Source organism: Sphaeramia orbicularis, unplaced genomic scaffold (assembly GCF_902148855.1).
Source record: "Sphaeramia orbicularis unplaced genomic scaffold, fSphaOr1.1, whole genome shotgun sequence".
In the NCBI taxonomy this organism is placed as follows: Eukaryota; Metazoa; Chordata; class Actinopteri; order Kurtiformes; family Apogonidae; genus Sphaeramia; species Sphaeramia orbicularis.
The window spans coordinates 150,204-171,872 of NW_021941574.1; the positions used below are offsets into that span (position 1 = coordinate 150,204).

At 40.3% G+C, this 21,669-nt stretch overlaps 1 protein-coding gene across 3 annotated transcripts in view; it reads left to right on the forward strand.

The window, feature by feature from the left end:
* LOC115416215 (neurofibromin) overlaps positions 1-21,669 on the forward strand; it is a 205,312-nt gene that overhangs the window by 77,633 nt on the left and 106,010 nt on the right. For 2 of the 3 annotated variants that reach the window (XM_030129958.1, XM_030129959.1), the window contains exons 23-30: positions 730-813; positions 899-1,015; positions 1,103-1,284; positions 3,428-3,639; positions 4,686-4,847; positions 4,939-5,036; positions 5,748-5,883; positions 11,825-11,887. In XM_030129958.1, coding sequence (XP_029985818.1) covers positions 730-813; positions 899-1,015; positions 1,103-1,284; positions 3,428-3,639; positions 4,686-4,847; positions 4,939-5,036; positions 5,748-5,883; positions 11,825-11,887 — 1,054 coding nt within the window. The remainder of the gene's footprint in view (positions 1-729; positions 814-898; positions 1,016-1,102; positions 1,285-3,427; positions 3,640-4,685; positions 4,848-4,938; positions 5,037-5,747; positions 5,884-11,824; positions 11,888-21,669) is intronic. The other variant, XM_030129960.1, reaches the window with a different exon arrangement.

Below are 21,669 nucleotides of genomic sequence, written 5' to 3' on the forward strand. Positions count from 1 at the left end.
AGCTCATGATGGCGCTCCACAGTGTATTTATGTGGGTTTGTGTAGGTGATCTGGTGTGTGTGATGTTATTATTGAAAATGGAGGTGGGGAAATATGTCTTCATGAGTCTATTTATGGAAATAATTATGTAATACACATGAACAGTACCAAAGGATGTTGTACATTAACCCATAAAAACCCGGAGCTACTTTTATGTCAGTTCCCAAATGAATTGTTCCCTCTCTTTAACCTTTCGTAAGTGATTTATCACCATTTATTGTATTGATATCCTCTGTATTTTGCATTTTTCAGTGTAAATCATGGATTTTCCTATATTTAATTTAGGTGTTTGTGAAAACTCAGAATAAATCCAAAGGTTAAAAAGGTAACAGAGAAAACTGAAGAAGAAATGACTTTTTCTGTAAATTGTATCAATAACTGAACATAAACCCAGTGTGTCCATCCACTGTCATTGATCCAACTGCATAGGTTTTACTGGTCAATCAATGACGGTGTTTCCATGGTAACTACAGAGCCTCTGAACGTCCAAATGGCTCATATCTGATGACCATGAAAAGATGATGAACTGTATTTGACACCAATTATTGACATGTATTGATAGGATTAGTGGATCAACAGGTATTAAACAGTTCAGATCAGTAGATGGTTTTGGTCACTGGTGGATGTTTGGGTCTGTAAGGCTGAATGTTTTGTAATGTCTGAATATTTGGTGAACCCTGTTGTCTGTAGGAATAAGATGGTGGAGTACCTGACTGACTGGGTGATGGGGACCTCCAACCAAGCGGCTGACGATGACATCAAGTGCCTGACGAGGTACGACTCCGTCACATGAGCCGCTCTTTGGGTAACGGCGCTGTCTTCTGAACTGTGCTTTGTGTTTGTGTGGTGTTGGCTTCAGGGACCTGGACCAGGCCAGTATGGAGGCCGTGGTGTCTCTTCTCGCCGGTCTTCCTCTGCAGCCGGAGGAGGGAGACGGAGTGGAACTGATGGAGGCCAAATCCCAGCTTTTCCTTAAGTGAGAACACGTGGTCTGCTCAGCTGTGTGTCTGCCACATCCATGTGTGTGTTTGGTTTGTCGAATAAACGTCCTGTCGTTGTGCAGGTACTTCACCCTGTTCATGAACCTGCTGAATGACTGCAGTGAGGTGGAGGACGAGGGACAGGCGGTCGGGGGACGCAAAAGAGGGATGTCGCGGCGCCTGGCTTCCCTTCGCCACTGCACCGTCCTGGCCATGTCCAACCTCCTCAACGCCAACGTGGACAGCGGCCTCATGCACTCCATCGGTGAGTCGTCCGAATGATTAAAACTATCACAGCGTGAGTGACGTGAAAGACGTTGAGTGGTTCACAACTGGTCCGGCTTCAGGACCCACTATCACCCCACAGGGACGAGCTGCCACCCAAACTGATAAAAGGCTGTGATGAAGCGGTAACACGTGGACACATTTGGTGTTCAACAGTCATTCGTGTCAGCAGAGTAACTTATATACATGTATTAGACATATTTGAGTAAGTATTTAGAAGCACTTTAACATTATTTCAGGGAGATAAAATTTTTAGTTGAAAAATGTCAAATTACTGCTCAGTAAAATGTGGACTTGAAACATCAATTTTTTAAGCTTTACACAAACATTCAAAAACATGCGGTTCTTGACAGAAATTGATATCAAGTAGGAAAAAACCTTTTAGATACTATGTTCAACTATGCTGAAAATAGATTTTGGAGTAAAATATTGAAAAGTTTGTGTTTTATTGACATGAGAATGTGGTCAGACGTGGACAGGTTGCCATAGTAACACGTGGATGACTCTTTACCATTGTATGCGTCACCCAAAATGTTGACTTATTTTTTTAAAACAACAAGCCAGGTGTAATCACAATGATTTATTTAATGTATTTAATACTAACACAGTGTTATAACTTGTGCTGGTCCATACTGATGTAGGTAAATTACAAATAAAGAGTCTTTTGTCTGTAACAGTTCACAGTCTTTTTAAATGTGACCAATGTATGAATTCACAAACTTCATCGTTCAGAATTTAAATTTCTCAGTCATTGACAGTCTTTTGCATGTCTTTTTGTTAATTTAACGCAGCCTAGCAGAAGGTTCAGAACTTCTCCTGTACTGTGTAAGTGGTGTTTTAAAAAGGAGAATAGTTCCATTAAATAGAGATCTTTAGCTAAAAAAATGAGCCCACTTGATAAGTCATGTGTGCAAATTTACTTTTTCATGTTGATGGTCACTTTCACTTGATCCGACCCAAAATTTAAACTTCTGAAATGTATTTAATGAAAAATGGTGTGATTTGAACTTGAGATAATCCAGAATATCACAGCATGAAAATACAGAAGACAAGTTTAATGATAAACCAAAATGACCAGCAGGTGGTGATGCTAAATATGGAAATATCTATATTATAAAAGCCAAGTGGCCTCTGTGTGTGCGCATGTGTGTATGTGTGCCTTGGGATTCACACAAAATCTGGAAACAACAAGTTGATAGGACCAGTATTTTGGGAGATATTAGTAATTTTGGAATACAGTAGTCTTACAATCACATTGCTATTTCCAGAACGCTTTGGCGGTGACTGCTGGACAAATGCGGTACAACATGCACAAATACACAACAGCGTAAAAAAGACCACATCTAGAACTGGTGGGTCCACACAGGCCAACATGCTAATTCTCTTTAACACTAAATTAGGTACATTTGAACCAAAACTAAAAAGTACACTCAGTTAAAAATTCAAGTGCCTTCAGTCACTTATTCAAGCATTAATCATAAAGCTGACAGAACAATCAGAACCTTTCAGTAAGAGCCATTTTTAACACACTCGGTGCATTCATTCATTCATTCATTCATTTTCTGAACCCGCTTTTTCTGAACCCGCTTTATCCTCACTAGGGGGTCACTTGGGGGTCGCTTGGAGCCTATCCCAGCTACATAGGGGTGAAGGCGGGGTTCACCCTGGACAAGTCGCCAGTTCATCTCAGGGCTGAACATATAGAGACAAACAATCACTCTCACATTCACACCTATGGGCAATTTAGATTAACCAATTAACCTATCAGTACATGTGTTTGGATTGTGGGAGGAAGCCGGAGTACCCGGAGAGAACCCACGCAGACACGGGGAGAACATGCAAACTCCACACAGAAAGGTCCCACCCCCCATCGACTGGTGTTGGAATCGAACCCAGGACCTTCTGTCTGTGAGGCACGAGTGCTAACCACTGCACCACCGTGTCGCCACTCGGTGCATTCATGCAAAAGGAATTTGAATGATAAAGTGTAACTAGTGTTTCTGAACATAATTTTTTGTCCAGACAAAGGTGACCTCCTGTGAACAGGTTATGACCCACCTTTGGGTCGTGACCCACCAGTTGAGAATCAGTGATTTAGAGCGTGGTCCTTTGCTCCTGTGCAGGTCTGGGGTACCACAAAGACCTGCAGACTCGAGCCACCTTCATGGAAGTGCTGACCAAGATCCTGCAGCAGGGAACGGAGTTCGACACACTGGCGGAGACGGTTCTGGCGGACCGCTTTGAGAGGCTGGTGGAGCTGGTTACCATGATGGGGGACCAGGGGGAGCTGCCCATCGCCATGGCTCTGGCCAATGTGGTTCCTGGTTCACAGTGGGTATGGAACTCTCCTGGAATTAGGATGGTTTCAGTATCATTCTCTCATGTACATGTGTTCAGACATGCACAGAGGAGTATTTATAGAGGTCTCCACAAGGCCGTTCAGGTCGGACCACCTGTAACCTGTTCCGTATTTACAGTCAGTGGGCCAAACGCACTGACAGACCTGCTCATCATTATGGACTTCTTTGCCCACACCGTGTCAAAATCCACTAGTTGAATCTGATTCAACCTTAGTGTTTATATGAGTCCAGGTGTAATTGGAAACAAATATAAAGGAATCCACCCCTAACTTTTCTGGCTTTGTTCAGCTTTTCAAACACTTTCAAACAGCCATTTCCAATCTTTGTCTTCAGTAGAGCGCTTGTATTTGTGCTCCATGTTTGTGGCGCTCCTTGACACTGGTCCTGATGGTGGATTTTAAAGCTCAGTACCATAGTCCAGAGCAGCCAAAAGCCATTTGCCAAACCAGTTAATTGGCCAACGTCCTCACTATCACAATAGGTTATGGATGGGAATTTCTCCATTGAGATTCTACATTTTTTGTTTCCCAGATTAGAACTAATACCGATAGTTTGAAAAATGTCTTATGGACACTGATGAGTGAGCTCATCTCTGATTTATGTTGGGAAATATAGAGAGGCTCAGATCAGTAACAGCTGATAGAAATACTCATGGTAGAAGGTGAACATCTCATGGACGCATGGACTGGACGACGTACACACTGTTTATGAAACCTGTCTCAGTGAATTTGAAGAACTACATTAGTGTTTTTCACCTTGAGGTAATGCAATCTTTACAAAACTGAATGGTTGTCAAGTAAATGGTGAAGTGAAGAAACATATTGATCATACAATGGCATGCAAAGGTTTGGGCACCCCTGGTCCAAATTAGTGTTAATGTGAACAATTAAGTAAGTGGAAGGTGCCCAAACTTTTCATTCCACTCAGTATATGTCTGTAGGTTGGAGCCGCAGTGTTCATGTAAATTAAAAATGAAAATGTTCTCTGCAGAGACATGTGAACGTTTTTGTTTTAAACCCAGGACGAGCTGGCTCGTGTCCTGGTGACGCTGTTTGATTCACGCCATCTCCTGTACCAACTCCTCTGGAATATGTTCTCCAAAGAGGTGGAGCTGGCCGACTCCATGCAGACGCTCTTCAGAGGCAACAGCCTGGCCAGTAAAATAATGACCTTCTGTTTCAAGGTAGGAAACGCCACAGCATACAAATCCAGAAGCATGAGGTCAGAGGAGTTCAGTCCTGTCCAGGTGTTTGATGAGCCGGTCTTCTTGTCAGGTCTATGGGGCGGCGTACCTGCAGAAGCTGCTGGAGCCTTTGTTACGAGGGGTCATCACCACCCCTGAACACATCAGCTTTGAGGTGGACCCCACCAGGTGAGTTTGACTGATGTGATACGACTGGAGGAATATCCTAACAAAGTTTATTTGTTATTGTTTCATCCAAGAACTATTCAGATAATTCATAGAAACATTTATCATAAAACTGAGTGAGGGAAAGAATGAAAAGTCAAAGAGAAAGTCAAGCGTTTTGGAGTGTTTTCACAGTGGTTATGTTCTCACTTTGTTTAAACATTCCATCTCTTTTAAAATAGTCTAACGGTGCTAATGTATGAAAACACTGGAAGTACAAAAATAATCTGAGGGTAAAAATTGTACGTGACACCGGCTCCAGTGGTAAAATTAACACCCATTTTTTTGAAGCCATGCGACCTGCCTGCACTCCCTTCAGCCCTGGTCCAGATGCAATGTCCATACAATCAGTGGAGGAGACACTTATCAGGGACATGCCTGACTTTAACAGTAGAGTCATGGAAAAATGCCTGTTTAAATTATAGACAGGGAAATTAACATATAATAAATAAATGACTGAAAACGCATACTGTGTATTTCTATTTTAATTTAAATGAGTATTTTAAAATAGTGGTGCGTGTGCTTAGGCGTATCCTAGTGGTGATTTATGGTCATAGCACATCCGAAAACCGACCTGCGTACCACACCCCAGCCAAAACTCATGGGACCAGCCGCCACAGCTGACTAACCCCAGCCTTTCTGTTTGCGCTCTGTGACGCCTGTTTGTCCTGCCAGGCTGGAACAAGGTGAGAACCTGGAGGAGAACCAGAGGAACCTGCTGCAGATCACCGACCGCTTCTTCCAGGCCATCATCGGCTCGTCCAGCGAGTTCCCCCCGCAGCTCCGCAGCGTCTGCCACTGTCTCTACCAGGTAACCCCGCCCCCTCCTGGTCACATCAGCCCTCGTTCCTCGACCGCTCACCAGCTCTGCCTCTGTTTGTGTGCGACGTCACTCACATCAGCTTCAGCCTCTCCACTCTGATGATCTCTGACGCCGCTCCCTACGTCACACCAAAGCGCTCACCGCTGCACACGATTCACCGTTAAACTCCACGCTACTCTCATTCTGATCACTCTTAAGTCCTCGAAGTTGAAACGCTTTTCGCAGCATTTTATTGTATATATTTATGTATAAATCAGTTCAGGAGACACTGAACATTAATGGTCGGTGAAGACCAGGGCCTTTTTTATTCTGGTTTTGTCATCTTATTATTATTATTATTATTATTTACTTGTATCACTGTGCTTTGCAGTGAATAAATACTGAACAAACACCAGATAAACCAAAACGGTCAAAACTGGCGTAACCACTGGGAACCTGGGAGCTACTTTGAAAGCCACTGTCTGTAAGCTAGCTATGACTTCACACTGCAAGAAGTTGAGCAACAGGAAAGCTATTTGATACATAGGAAACGGTTACAACTAATGAGCAAAAAGTGAATGGTAACAATTTATTTTAAGGTACACATCTTAAAGCTGAAGTACTTGATCATTTTTTAGCGACACTGGGCACAAACTTCATGATTCAGGTAGTTTGAGAGGACGTGACACTTGTGTATCTACTCATTGCCTGTATTTTTGGGCTGCAGAACATTTACTCAGCTCTGCCCACACTGGCGTTGTCAGACAGGGAAATGATGACAAGACCTGGACATGATTCTACTGTTCAGCAGTATGAAACATCTGTAACTGTACTGAAGCTTTTCCTTTGGACTGAGAGCAGAGAGCTGCAGAAAGGGAACAGTTTCAAATTCTGGAATTTCTTTCTCCTGTTTTCAGCTCTTGCAGCTTTAATTATTAACTAATTGATTATAACATACAGAAATAATTTTGGCTGTTATTAACTAAAAAGCTCCTATTGATGAACATTAAATGCAGTTCAGAAGAAATATTTTCTGAAGTCATGTTTTTGCTTTTGAAGCCCGAAATATGTAGTTTGAGAACTTAACAACACAGTAATAGTACTAACTGAACTGTGCTGCAAATATGAACATAGTTAAATATCATTAGCCTCATAGCATAATTACACACACACTATATGGACAAAAGTATTGGGACACATTGAAGTAGTTTGGTTTAAATTGTTTTCTTTGCTTCCAAAAAAGCCACAGAGATAGAGTTGACCTTATTCCTTTCAGCATTGATTTTTTTTTTTCATCCATGACTATGATTTTAAAAGTTCTGTCTCCAAATTTCTAATATATTTTTCATGTTCTGACTGTAAATAATTTTCTACTCCAACTAACCATCTACTTTCTTCACATCTGACTGAGGAAGAAACCTATATTTTGACATTTGTCATCATTGTTTTGTATCCCACACCCCTGTTGGAAATGTGAATTTTAGCATGTCCCAATACTTTTGTCAGTATAGTGGTTGACAGGTAATTATGCTATGAGGCTAATGATATGTGGCTGAGGAATTTGGCTAAAAAAAACTCCACATAAGAGTAATGGTGATACTGAAATGATGAGATGAAAACAGTTTTTATTTTAATCACGAAGAGCTAAATGTACTGTTAATCTAAATACTACATACCTAACCCACATAACCAATATTACTTTTATTACTATTATGTGATCTTATGGGTATGATCATTTCTCATGTCTTTTGTCAAATAGAATAGATTATATTGGCACTGGCCCCAGCTGAACCCTCGATAAACTACTACAAAATGCAGCTGTGAAATGTCCTCTGCGTGTTGGAGTCCATGTGTCCATCAGCTCCTCCTGTTGGGGGTCAAGTTGGGTATTAAGATGAACTCAACACAAATGCGTGTTGACTGAGGTAGAGATGGCAAAAGTCAGCAAAATGAGGCCCTGGGTGATACTAAAAACAAGCTAACAAGCAAACTATGCACTGTAATTACTCCAATATCAGATATGTAATCAAAAGGCTGTGATCACAACTAATCTGTAAGAGCATTTCCATTATTCAGGTTCTGTTGGGTTAGTCCAAAACCAAAGTTCGAAGTTCATCTCCCCAAATTCAGATTATCAGAAGACTTAAACTGTCTGTCTTATACAAAGTAATGCCGAATACTCCTGTCTTTTTCTTTTAAATAACATTTATAATCTTGCAACAACAAATGTGAACAATTCAAACTAAATATGTGAAGTAGGTATGTAAATATGTACGTTGATTACAACCGTGAAAAAACAACAAAGCTAAAGGTGAACACCGACTTCTGCACAGTTCGAATAATCAGTTACATTATAGTTATAATAATGGATTGGATTCATATGGTACTGTTCTAGGCACCTAAAGCACAACGGCCTCTCTGATCACCAAACATTCACTCACATTCATGCACCACTGGGACTGTCTTGACACAATGGCACATGACTGGGGCAGAGCAGGATTTGAACCACCAACCCTCTGGTTAGCAAATGACCACCCCAGTATTAGTACTAGTAGTTAAATTCTGCGGTTATGTGCCCCCTCAACCCTTTTTTTCATCCCAAAACAACCGTGTAGAACACTGAAGCGTTTAAAGTTTGAACTGGACCACAGCGGTGTGACGTGGAAACGGCATTCAAACTAGTCCTACTGCCGATGTACACTAGGTGTTTCATCAAAGTTACAGGATTCCCACGGGGTCTTAAAAAGTCTTAAAAGTCTTGAATTTAAAAATCTGCATTAATTACCTTTAAAACAAAAAAAAGTCTTTAAAATGTATTAAATGTAATATGGTAGGTCTTATATTATGTTTCCATAAACTTGCTCGCTGTATTGTGTTTAAATGTGTCTGTTAAATGTCCAAGCGGCAAAGAAAGTAACGTCAGTCGACTCAGTTCCACCTGTTCCAACCTGACAATTTATATTGAAATTAGGAACCAATTATTGTTAACTTTGCAGCCCCTGGTAGGAAATTAGTTTGGAATGGTGGGAATCAAGCCGTTGGAGTAAATAAATACATTTTCCTAAATTCTAGGACTCACACATTTTACCAGTATGGCTGTAAATAGGCTGTGAAATGGACCTTAAATTCTGTTCCAAGTAGTTTTAAAAAGGTCTTAAAGAGTCTTGAATTTAACTTGTAGGAACCCTGTATTATGCCGCGTTTCCACTATGTGGAACCGGCTCGACTCGACCCCACTCTGGTACCAGGTCCTATTTCAGACCGTCTCCATTCCAGGATACTACCCACTTTACAGCACCTGGTTGTCATAGTGATGTGGCGCATTACTTCTGTGTCGTCTGCTCAGAGTTGCAGATAAACCCGCTCGTTGCCTGTTGTCTCGTCGAGCTCATACTGTATGTTTGCGTCTGAACCTCCTGGACAAACCATGGTGTGGTTTTACAGACTGTCATCATGTGGATTCACCTACTGACAGATTTACTGGAAACTTCTGCATCTGCTTTTTGGAAAAGGGCGGGTCACAGAGACGACTCTGACCAATCAGTGGTCTGCAGTGTTTACACATCATGTTGTATCTGGCCCCAGTCCTGGAACCTCGGCGGAGGTGAGACCAAAAAACTAGTACCAGGTACCAGATTCCAGGTCCTTTTTCATAATGGAAACGCAAAAAGGCCGAGTCGAGCCGAGCCGGTACCACGTAGTGGAAACGCGGCATTAGTGCCAGCCCATTAGACAGAAATAGGAATGGAGGATTTCAGATCAGCTGGAACCTCCTCTAGTGCGAGTGTGTCTAGTCTGTCTGCTCCAGTGTCCTCTGGGTCCGACGTCCAGACAGACGGACGCAGACTGGAGCAGATTCATATGATGTTCTTGTGTCATAAACTCCTCTGTCACTGATAGTCCAGTGGTTTGTTGATGCCGCTCCATTTTGGGTCCTGCACTTCATTAACTTGATCATTTTTGTGTCCTTTTTCCTCCAGAGCAGCGCGTCTAGACGTCAGCATGTACAGTCATTCCACACCACACCATGGGTTGATGAATTTATTCATGGTGCAAAAGCTCAGACAAAAAAAACACAGTTTTTTCATCATGCAAGTGTTCATTTTCTGTGTGAAAATACATAAACAACCGTTAAAAAACTCTAATGACCAGCTGATTAATCACATGAGAAAACCTCCGCCAGTGTGTGTGGAGAACCTTACTCTAGTATTTTCTGTGATGCAGAATGTATAGCACCGCTAATTTTATAAACCCAGTGTATGAGAAGGGTGGAGGTGGAACATGAAACACAGACAGAGGTGCTTCAGTAGAGATGGTCCCACCGAACACTGGCTCTGCCTGGGTTGGATTTATGGATTAGGTGTGATCACAGTTTAAGAGGATATCAACTGAAAGGAAACTCATCTAAATACCGTTAGCCTCATAGCATGATCGTTGAAGTCATCCACTATATGGACAAAAGTATGTGGACGCGTTGAATCCAGGTGTTTCTTTTCTAACAGGGGTCTGGATACAAAACAATAAGGACTAATGTCAGAATATACTTTTATATTATGGGATGAATATCATTGCATTGGTTAGTTTAGTCTAAATTATTATCTTCATTTCCTAAATGCCTCAGAGATAGTTTTTACTTTTTTTTTTTCAAACATTTTTACTTAATTTTGTTTTTGTCCATGACTCTGATTTTAAATGTTCTTCCTCTAAATTTATAAAATATTTTTCCTGCTCTGACTGTAAATAATAATTTTCTTCCACATCTAACCATCTACTGTCATCACATCTGACTGAGGAAGAAAAATCTATCATTAAACTTTCAGGAAATATTGATGTTTCTAAACTATATGGACATAAATATTTGGACACATCATGTCTACAGCTGTAAGATGTCCTGTTCATGAGGATTTAAGATAAAAATATAAATATTTAGGATATTTATCACAATATACATAAAACTATACTAGTGTGTTGACACAGGGGTTCCACAGGTTCTAGATGTGGTAGTTTTTATGCTGTTGTGTATTTGTTAATGCTGTACCGCATTTGTCCAGCAGTCACCGCCAAAGCATTCTGGCCAAGGCAACGTGATTGTAAGGATATTGTATTCAAAATGACTAATATCTGCCAAAATACTTTTACACTACTGTCTGCCTTGACCAAAAATACATAAGCATGCCAAAGTGCAGCAGTCAGCTCTGTACAGATTTACCTGGACCCTGGACAAACCCTGGAAACCCTGGACACACACACACAGAGGCCACTTGGCTTTTATAATGTATATTCTGACACTAGTCCTTATTGTTTTGTATCCCAGACCTCTGTTAGAAAAGAAACACCTGGATTCACCATTTCCCAATAATTTTGTCCATTTGTATTTGAGTTTGTCAGTTATCTGTATCAGAATCAGAATATCTTTATTGTCATTGTACAAGGACAAAAAAAACTGACCTCTGTGTTATGAGGCTAAGGATATGCGCTGAACAAACAGACCTGTCTGTCATTTCTGCAGCTTCACACCTGCTGACACTCTGCTCATCAGAACGTCAACAGCTCAGCCAACTCAAACACTACCAATTCACAACCAGACCATGTTGTTGATATTAGGACTTTATACATACATGCATAAGCGGTGGTATTTGAGTTGTCATTGCTCTTTTTGGACATCCTTTTCACAGCTAAGTAGACTCACACACACACACACACACACACATGAATACAGTCTGCTGAAGGCACACCACGCCGCCATGCATGGACACGCTTCATGTTCCCTGAGCAGTGATCACCATTGTTCTAACAGCAGCTCTCACACATGAATTTTATGTTTTTACCTGATGTATGTGTGTGTGTGTGTGTGTGTGTGTGTGTGTGTGTGTGTGTGTGTGTGTGTGTGTGTGTGTGTGTGTGTGTTGCTGGTGCTGTGACCATGATTGTGCTCATCTCTGTTCTGTAGGCTACTTGCCACTCTCTACTGAATAAAGCAACAGTAAAAGAAAAAAAGGAAAACAAAAAAGCAGTAAGTTTGGAGAATCTATTTTCCCTCCGACACTTCCCCCCCTTGAAGCAAAAAAAGCCTTTTTTGCATTTTTATTCATTTGATTTATTTGTTTCCTCATTTTGTTTAATTTGGTCTTAATTTGGTGTTTCTCTGATGATGGTTTATTCTTTTTTTTTCCTCCATATTCAACCCTCTCTTAAAATCATTGTACTAATATCGGCGCCATTTGATGTATTTTCAATTAACAGTTTCCAGGAAACAGTGGCATTCTGTCTCTCCTTCTGGCCTGTCTGTTTGCACTCCAGGAGACATTTTCTCAGAACATTTCATCTTCTTGCATCTTATTTGAACCATTATTCTCAGTCCGCAGATACACAAATGAACACACACCTTGTGCATTGAGTTGACATTGCTTCATACGAACACTCAAATGAATAACCTGTCGATGAAATATTCTGATAAACTGACCTCCAGCTGTCATGGATCCGAGTCTACAGCTGTTTTTCCTCTAGATTTACAACAAACTATGAGCATTCTCTTTCTACGTGATTCTCTATATTCACATTATTTCCATAATCTTTTTTTGTTTGAAGCCGCTTCCTTCACACCTGTGCTTTTTCTGTGCAGAGTTGTCCAGTTTGATTCCAAAGGGTATGTGGACTACTTAGATGAGTCTGACAGAATTTTATTTTTTCTTTTCTGAATACTTTCAGGCATTCATGTAGTTGTTAATTCCTCCTATTGTCGTTTCTGCCGTCAACGATGGCACATCACTATCAACACGTCCTCTTGTATTTAGTATTCATGTTCCTCCCAAGGTAATATAAGGTAATGTACATTTATGCAGTCTACCTTTAAGGACCATACCAGTGATTTTACATGTTTACTCGGTCCCTGTGGATCCTTTAAATTTATAATGTGTTACATTTAGTTTGAGTTTTCAAGGCCTTAAAAATTCTTAAATGGTCTGGAATTGTCCTCCTTGACCAGTATTTTATCCCCCAAAATGATGACAGTTTTCCTGTGCACACACATAAATGTGAGTACACTTTGTGTGTGTCCTGGATTTTTCTTCTGTGTTATTATAATGGTTTTACCCTCAACGACACCGCCGGATCTACTTGGTGTTTTGTCGATAACTAGGACAGATGTGGTTGGATTTCTTCTCCTTGATAACCACCATAGTGGACGAACCCTATGGATGTCAGTTTCTGTCAGTATTATCAGTCATCCACATGGGGGCGCTGTAGTTGAATATCAGTTTTTTGGACATAAATCATCAATAATGGGCCTGTTTAGATCAGATTTGGTTCCTGTTGCTGTTCTTCCATCCACAGTTCATCTGGGCTCATGTTCATTCACCAGGTGCAGTTCAGGGTTCCATGGGTTCATTCTTCTGACACTATCAGGTCCATGGAGCTCAGACTGAGTTCACATCTACTGTCCAACAGTTCTCTGTCTTCATGACTTTTACCTTGAGTTTACATGATGTCGTATTTGGATACCGGGGTGGGGGGGGGTTCCACATGGTTGGGGAGCCTCTGTTGAAAAATCTGTTTTTTTGGACATTATTAAGGAAACATTCGACCAATCAAGCTCAAACTTGGTTCATGTTGATCGTTCAACAAATATCTAATGTCATTTCGACATTATTCAGACTATTGGATATCCTTGGTGTGAATGCGATAACTATCCCCCTTTAGCACCAACACAGGAGACCCCTAGGGGAAGAACCCTGTTGATTTGAGGTGTTCCATGAACATTATCACTTGTCCAAATGGGGGTGCCTCTGTTGAAAAGTCCATTTTTTGGACATTATTAATAGATATAGTAGGACAATCAAAGTCAAATTTGGTTCCTATTGAGAGGATTGGGGGGATTTCAGGGATATAGCCTTGGTGCGGGCCCCTGACAGCGTAAGCCTCGTTTAGAAGAGCCATGGGTTTTAATTTGTCAGCTGACAGCATCCACAGTCATCAGTAAATATATTATGCGTAGTCAAGTTTGTGCATTTCTTTTGTCGCAGTGATGGTATTATTGTTTCCTCATACAGGTATCAGAAAGATCTTAAAAGTCATTCAATTGGTCTGAGGTTGTAAGCAGTACTCATATGAATTGGAATTGCCATGTAGGCCATTTCAGTAAACAAACAAACAAACAAAAAGAGACAAAATGTTGGATGTGGTGGAACTTTTTCAATCCTATGTGAGCTGATTGTGACTGTGAACTGAAATGAACTGAAAGCACTGAGCTCCTGGAGTCTGGGAGTACAAGGCTGAGTGTGCAAAATCACTGGGATGGTTCTTTTTTGACTCACCGTATTTCCTCACAGTAATAAACGGGGAACAGAGCCAGAAGGGTAAAGCAGAAAGGATCAGGGTTTGATTTGAAGGAGGCTCGTATTAGAGGCTGACTGCACTGAGCTCTAGATAGAATTACACACTGCCTTTTCTATTTCTAGACTACAGGCCTCTAGTATTTAATCTGACAGCATATTGTCATCTTCTAATAGGGCATTCACTTTCCTCTTGTGGCACATGTGTGTTACTACAAACTGCAGGTTGGTTGAGGTGTGAACACAAATATTCAGAGGGACTGAAAATAGACGGCAGCACAGTGGGTTTTCCTAAATGAAAGTGCTACCAATGTACTCCACTGTAGCTGAGCTTCATATGGCCAAATCAGAAACAGCGAGGGACAGCGAGGGAAATTACAATCAAAACAAAACAGTGAATTATCTTTGAATTATATTACAATGAAAATAGTCCAACAAACACTATCTGATATTTGACCTCCTGAAATGTACAGGTTTTCAGACTCCGCTCTAAGGTTCGACTCTTACAGCACGTTGTAAACCTATTGCGGCTCCACTGGTAACGATTGGTAGATGGTATAGAATATAGATGCAGGCATTCATGGGATCAAGATACCTAATGGAGAATTTTGTTTCATTCTTCCTGCAGAAGAGTTTTAACCCATAAGACCCAGTGCTACTTTTGTGGTAGTTCGCAAATGAATTTTCTCTGTAGAACCTTTCTTAAGTGATTTATCACCTTTTATTAAAATATTGTCTTTATTTAGCATTTTTCACTATAAATCATGTATTTTCCTTTGTTTAATTCACTGATCATGTAGATGCTCATGAAAACTCAGAGTAAACTCAAATATTATTAGATCAATAACACAGAAAATTAAAGAAAAACTGACATTTTTTTTTTTTTTTTAGCAAATATATCAATAACTGAACATAAGCCCAGGCGACACGGTGGTGCACAGGATAGCAATAAGGTCCTGGGTTCGATCCCAACACCAGTCAGTGGGGGTGGGACCTTTCTGTGTGGAGTTTGCATGTTCTCTTCGGGTACTCCGGCTTCCTCCCACCATCCAATTAATTGTTTAATTGGTTAATCTAAATTGCCCATAGGTGTGAATGTGAGATTGATTGGTTGTTTGTCTCTATACGTCAGCCCTGGTGACATGGTGGACCCACCTTCACCCATAAGTAGCTGGGATAGGCTCCAGCGACCCTAGTGAGGATAAAGCAGCTTCAGATAATGAAGGAACATAAACCCATGCTAAATTGCTCCTTTTCCAATTTTTTTTTTCTTGAAAATGTTGCTTCCTGAATGTGATTAACGGAAGCACATTTACAAATGAAATGAAGTCAGTGTGATGATAAAACATTAAATGGGTTTTGTTCATACTATCTGCAATGAAATGCAAGTCAAAGTGTATTTTAATACCTGTGATTTCTTTTTAATGTGCTTTTTCCTCACACTGTCCCAGGTTTTTCTGATGTGGACTTGCATGATTAATGCATTGGATGAGTCACAACTCCAAGTACGACTTTGCATTTTCGTGACAATTCAAGATTTATTCTGCACTTTTTGTCAAAAACCAGACAGAAATTGGCATCTCTTAGGTTTTTCCGAATAACTTCAGTGTTGTGTTTCAGTTTAAAGTCCTCCTTCTTGGTGCGTTGTTATAGAATACAGTTGCAGAAAAAATTCTTAGACCACCCCTTGTTTTCTTCAGTTTCTTGTTCATTTTAATGCCTGGTCCAAATAAAAGTGTTTGGACAAATATAATGATACCAACACAAACAGCTCATAGTAGTTTAGTTTCACAGCTGATATCTATCCATTTAACATGTTTTCTGGATAAAAACCAAAATCCCTTCAGTTCTTCCATCAGTATCTGTGTCATTGTACTGACAAAAACAGTGCTTTTATTCATTCCATGTTTTCTTTTCGGTCTGTTTTAGTCACATGACACACACAGGAGTTAGGACTGGATTATATAACCATTGTTTTTGAGGACTTTGGATGGTCTAATGATTTTTTCCACTACAACAGAGTAGAATACAATAGAATACAATACAATAGGGATGTCCAATCTGACATTTTTTAGAAGACCAGATCTGGTTAGATTTAGTCGTAGATCGGGCTGATCTGAACCCGGTTCTGGGGCGGGGGTAAACACACGTCCTGCTCCCTCAAATTAAAGTTTCCGAAGGTAGGGAAAAGGAAAATTAGCTGCACAACAGCGGGAGGCTTAGAGGAATTAGTAAAACATCTATAGGTTTCACTTTGACTTTAATGTGATGCGTGAGTCTGTTTTGTTTTTTTTTTCAACCCGCAGGGCTTTTGTGGAATTATTTGACCCGACCCACAAATAAACTGACATTCTTTTGACCCGCCCCAACCCGACCGGCGAGTAACCTGTTGATGTGCGCATCACTAACGCACAGCTCAGAACGGCCCCCCTTATAATACCTGGACGGACCTGTCCATAGACCGGCTACAGCAGTGGCAAACATACGGTCTGCGGGGCAAAACTTGCCTGCCAAAGGTCTAATTTGTCCCACAGTATGAATTTGGAAAGTGCAAAAATGATACTAAAGTTTTTATGAGTCAGAGGTGTCATAGTTGTTCTAGTTCAGGTTCCACATTCAGCCCAGTTGGGATCTACAGTAAAATAATAGAATAATAAACTATAAATAATGACTCAAATTGATATCAAAATTTTATTGTCGAAGTCGGAATCGGATCAGTATCAGATAGGTATCGGCAAAACTAATCCTAAAAAAATCGGATCGGATTGGAAGCAAAAAAATCCAGATCGGGACATCACTGCAGTACAATACAATACGCTTTCTTGTCATTCTATTGTTTGGACTTTGTACGGCTGCTACCTTGGCCAGGACTCCCTTGCAGAAGAGATTGCTGATCTTAATGGGACTTCCTGGTTAAGTAAAGATAAAGTAAAAATAAAATAATTACATCAGTTGTGGTCTCTGCCAGTGACGGTGCACTTACATTTAAAATAACAACACAATAAGATACAGACATGTACTATAAAATAGAGTGCAATCAAAAATATGTGCCAGTTAGAGATGTACTGTATGAAAGGGTAAAATTACAAAAATATAGAAGTAGTATGAAATTGTACATTGTGGAGCTGCTGGAGGCTCAGGTCCCCTTATCTTATGTCCCCTTCCTCTGTGCATCGCCCTCACTGCAGTGTGCTCGCTTTAACTCCGAGCTGCAATAATAGGCTGTGTTTTATGTCATGTGACACTATGTCCTAACACATACTTCCCTTTGTGGCTCATCGTTCTCCTCTGGGTTTGTCTTAGTTTATATGGCAGCGTAGCTTCTGTTTCACACATGAAAGTTCAAATTCCAAAATTTCTTAAATCACTAAACGGTTTGATAATTGGATGCTAATCAGGACAAGACTTTAACATTCACTGCTTTTAATCAAGCGTCCAGTCCTACACATTCACACTCGTTCACCCCTCCCCTCTGCGTCAGTGCAGGATCCAGTGTGTGTATTTTAAAGTGGAGTGGATACGCATCATTTCCCTGATTTCCCCTGATTCCTGTGGTTTGATGGAGAATGTCTTAGAAAATGCTCTCCTGTAAAGAGTGGGAACTGGGCACAGGTGGACTCTTGGTTTGTTGGACTGTGTGTGTGTGTGTGTGTGAGTGTGTGTGTGTGCTCATGCATGCAGACACAGTACGTGGTGTGTGGGTTAACGTTGGCGCTCCCTTTATCGGACATGGCTCCTTCTGACGTGCTGCAATAGTTCCTCAAAGAATCCAGTCTTTTGTTCGACTGTCAAAGAAGTTACAACTCAACACTAATATAAAGAGTTGGAGTTTTTAAAGTGCAAACTGTGTAGTTGTTATCCATAAAGGCCTGCAAAGACCCAAAAGACTAAAAACTACACACATTTATATTCATTCATGAGTAGAAATAAACCTGCAGCAATTAGTGTTCTAGTTTAATCAGATAATACATGACAGGATATGTTACTGATGTGGCTAAACAGTCGACACACTCTCCTGGAAGACTACTTTGTAACAGGGACACTTTATTATTATTATCATTAGTATTATTATTAAAAATAACCTGTGTGGATTGGAATTGCTGGGATTAAATTTTTTCTTTCGTACCAATTGGAACTGGGTGATATGGCCAAAAAGGTTTTCACAGATATTCATACATGATTTTTTATAATTAATTCAAATTGAATATCATTATTGGTTTTGAGTGAAAGTTGAACAAACCAGAATGATTTTTGGTTTTACACTGTTCAAACCACCCCCCCCCCCCCCCCCCCCCAAAAAAAAAAAAAAAAAACAAGATGAAACTAATGCAAATGACATGACAAAATGTAATTAGACCAAACACACCTTCAGTTATTAACTTCTCATTCTATTCACTGTATTGATTTTAATTTAACATTAGATTCAGACTACTTCATTAATCCCTGAAGGTCACTGAACATCATTGAACATCCCAACAATTAGGGACAAACAAACAAATGCAAAACATTCATCGCAGCATATGACAGCTGCGTACACATTCACCTGTCAGTTCTCATAGAACAGCAACCGGGCAATAAATTCAACTGTGAAATGACTAAGATGCTAAAAAAGAATAAAAACATAATAAATAGTCAATCAAATTACCTTCAGTCACTTCCCATTAGTGTCAAGTATAATAAATGTGTGCAATTAGAGATCTTTCAATGAGATGAACAACATGTTTTTTTTGTGGTTGTAATCTCGTCTTTATGCTCAGAACAAACACTTGCACCTCAACAGAATATGTCATTAATCTGGAACAGTGGATCTCATCTGCTCATCGTCACTAAATCACCACTCATTTATCATAAAATTCAAACTAAACAAATGTATTTTCCAAAAACAGGCTATTAAACTCCTACACAGCATCACTGTTAGCCTTTAGAATATATACATATATGCTGTACATGTATGTTCTTCCTCACTCAAAGCATGTTACGTAAGAATTGTTTCCACTCAAAATAAGTGAAGTGTACAAACCAACTGATTTTGTCAAATTTAAGTGTTGACATATTCTCCTTTTTATCATCAATGTTTGTAGATTATGATCCATATTTAACACACCTGCTCCATATTTGCAGAACCTTTTCCCAAGAACAACACTGTGAATGTCGCCTGTCACCTTTCAAAATAAAAGTCCAATTTCAGATAGATCAGATCATCAACATTCATGCTGAAATCTTTTTTTTTTTTTTGTCACCAAAATATACACGAGTAAAATGAGGTAAAACTACAAACTTTTGGAACCTTTTTAAGTGTTCCTCTAAGAATGTAACCAAGATAAATCCTGAAGATAAAAGAGTGGTTTGATTTATTTTTACTTTGAATATCAACATTTAAAACCAAAAAACTACAAAAAAAACCCTCCCAGAAAAAACAAAACCAAACCATATTTAAAAAAGGAGTGGAGTGGAATGCTTATATACTTCTATACTCCCGCCCCCTCACCCCATCTTTTTCTACTGGTCACAACGTCCCATGAAGCTCCACAAAATAACTGTGAAAAAATAAACTAAAAAGATGGCACTGAGATACGCTGGCAGTAATAGTGTTTATGATACAGACGGATGCTGAAACAGCCATTATTAAGGCACAGCTACTGCTGGGTCTGTCTGGACCTGGTGGGATCAGACCCAGTGTCACAGCTGGACCTGGTGGGATCAGACCCAGTGTCACAGCTGGACCTGGTGGGATCCGACCCAGTGTCACAGCTGGACCTGGTTGGCTTCAGTCTAGTTTCAACCGGCTCTATGTGTAAAGTGTCATGAGAAAACTTTTGTTATGATTTGGTGCTATATAAATTAAATTTGATTTGATTTGACCCATAGACAAATCTGCTCCTACTTATTAAGGCGAGGCAGGTTTATTTCTACAGCACATTTCATGTACAAGACAGTTCCAAGTGCTTTACATAAAACATTAATAGAATTACAGCAGAAGCAAAAAAAAAGTATAGGCATGAGAAAATAAAACAAAAAACAGATCAAACAGATAAAACAGATAAAAGCTTGAAGCTTAAAAGAAACAGTGCGGATCTGAACGGATGAATCTAAACTCTATTCAAATGCAGCTGAGAACAGGTGGGTCTGGAACCTGGATTTAAATAAACTGAGTGTTTCAGCTGGTCTGAGGTTTTCTGGAGTCTGTTCCAGACATGTAGAGCATAGAAGCTGAACGCAGACATGTGGAGCATAGAAGCTGAACGCAGACATGTGGAGCATAGAAGCTGAACGCAGACATGTGGAGCATAGAAGCTGAACACAGACATGTGGAGCATAGAAGCTGAACACAGACATGTGGAGCATAGAAGCTGAACACAGACATGTGTAGTATAGAAGCTGAACACAGACATGTGTAGTATAGAAGCTGAACGCAGACATGTGGAGCATAGAGGCTGAACGCAGACATGTAGAGCATAGAAGCTGAATGCAGACATGTGGAGCATAGAAGCTGAACACAGACATGTGGAGCATAGAAGGTGAACACAGACATGTGTAGTATAGAAGCTGAACACAGACATGTGTAGTATAGAAGCTGAACACAGACATGTGGAGCATAGAGGCTGAACGCAGACATGTAGAGCATAGAAGCTGAATGCAGACATGTGGAGCATAGAAGCTGAACACAGACATGTGGAGCATAGAAGGTGAACACAGACATGTGTAGTATAGAAGCTGAACACAGACATGTGTAGTATAGAAGCTGAACACAGACATGTGGAGCATAGAGGCTGAACGCAGACATGTAGAGCATAGAAGCTGAATGCAGACATGTGGAGCATAGAAGCTGAACACAGACATGTGGAGCATAGAAGGTGAACACAGACATGTGTAGTATAGAAGCTGAACACAGACATGTGTAGTATAGAAGCTGAACACAGACATGTGGAGCATAGAGGCTGAACGCAGACATGTAGAGCATAGAAGCTGAATGCAGACATGTGGAGCATAGAAGCTGAACACAGACATGTGGAGCATAGAAGCTGAATGCAGACATGTGGAGCATAGAAGCTGAACACAGACATGTGTAGTATAGAAGCTGAACACAGCTTCTGCAGGTCTGGCTCGGACTCTGAAACTGACAACAGACCGGATCCAGATGAGCTGAGGAGTCTAGGGGGTTCATACTGGGTCAGGAGGACCGGATCCAGATGAGCTGAGGGGTCTGGGGGGTTCATTCTGGGTCAGGAGGTCACTGATGGATTTTGGGCCTAAACCATTCAGTTTTATAGAGCAGCAACAGAACTGTAAAGTCCATCCTCTGACGGACAGGCAGAGGATGGACTTTAAGTCTGTTAATTGTTAATAGACTGTTGACTTTCATTTGGGCCTGTATCACTGACATCAGACACTCATTTTCCACCTTTAATAATAATAATGATGATAATAATAATAATAATAATAATAATAATAATAATAATAATAA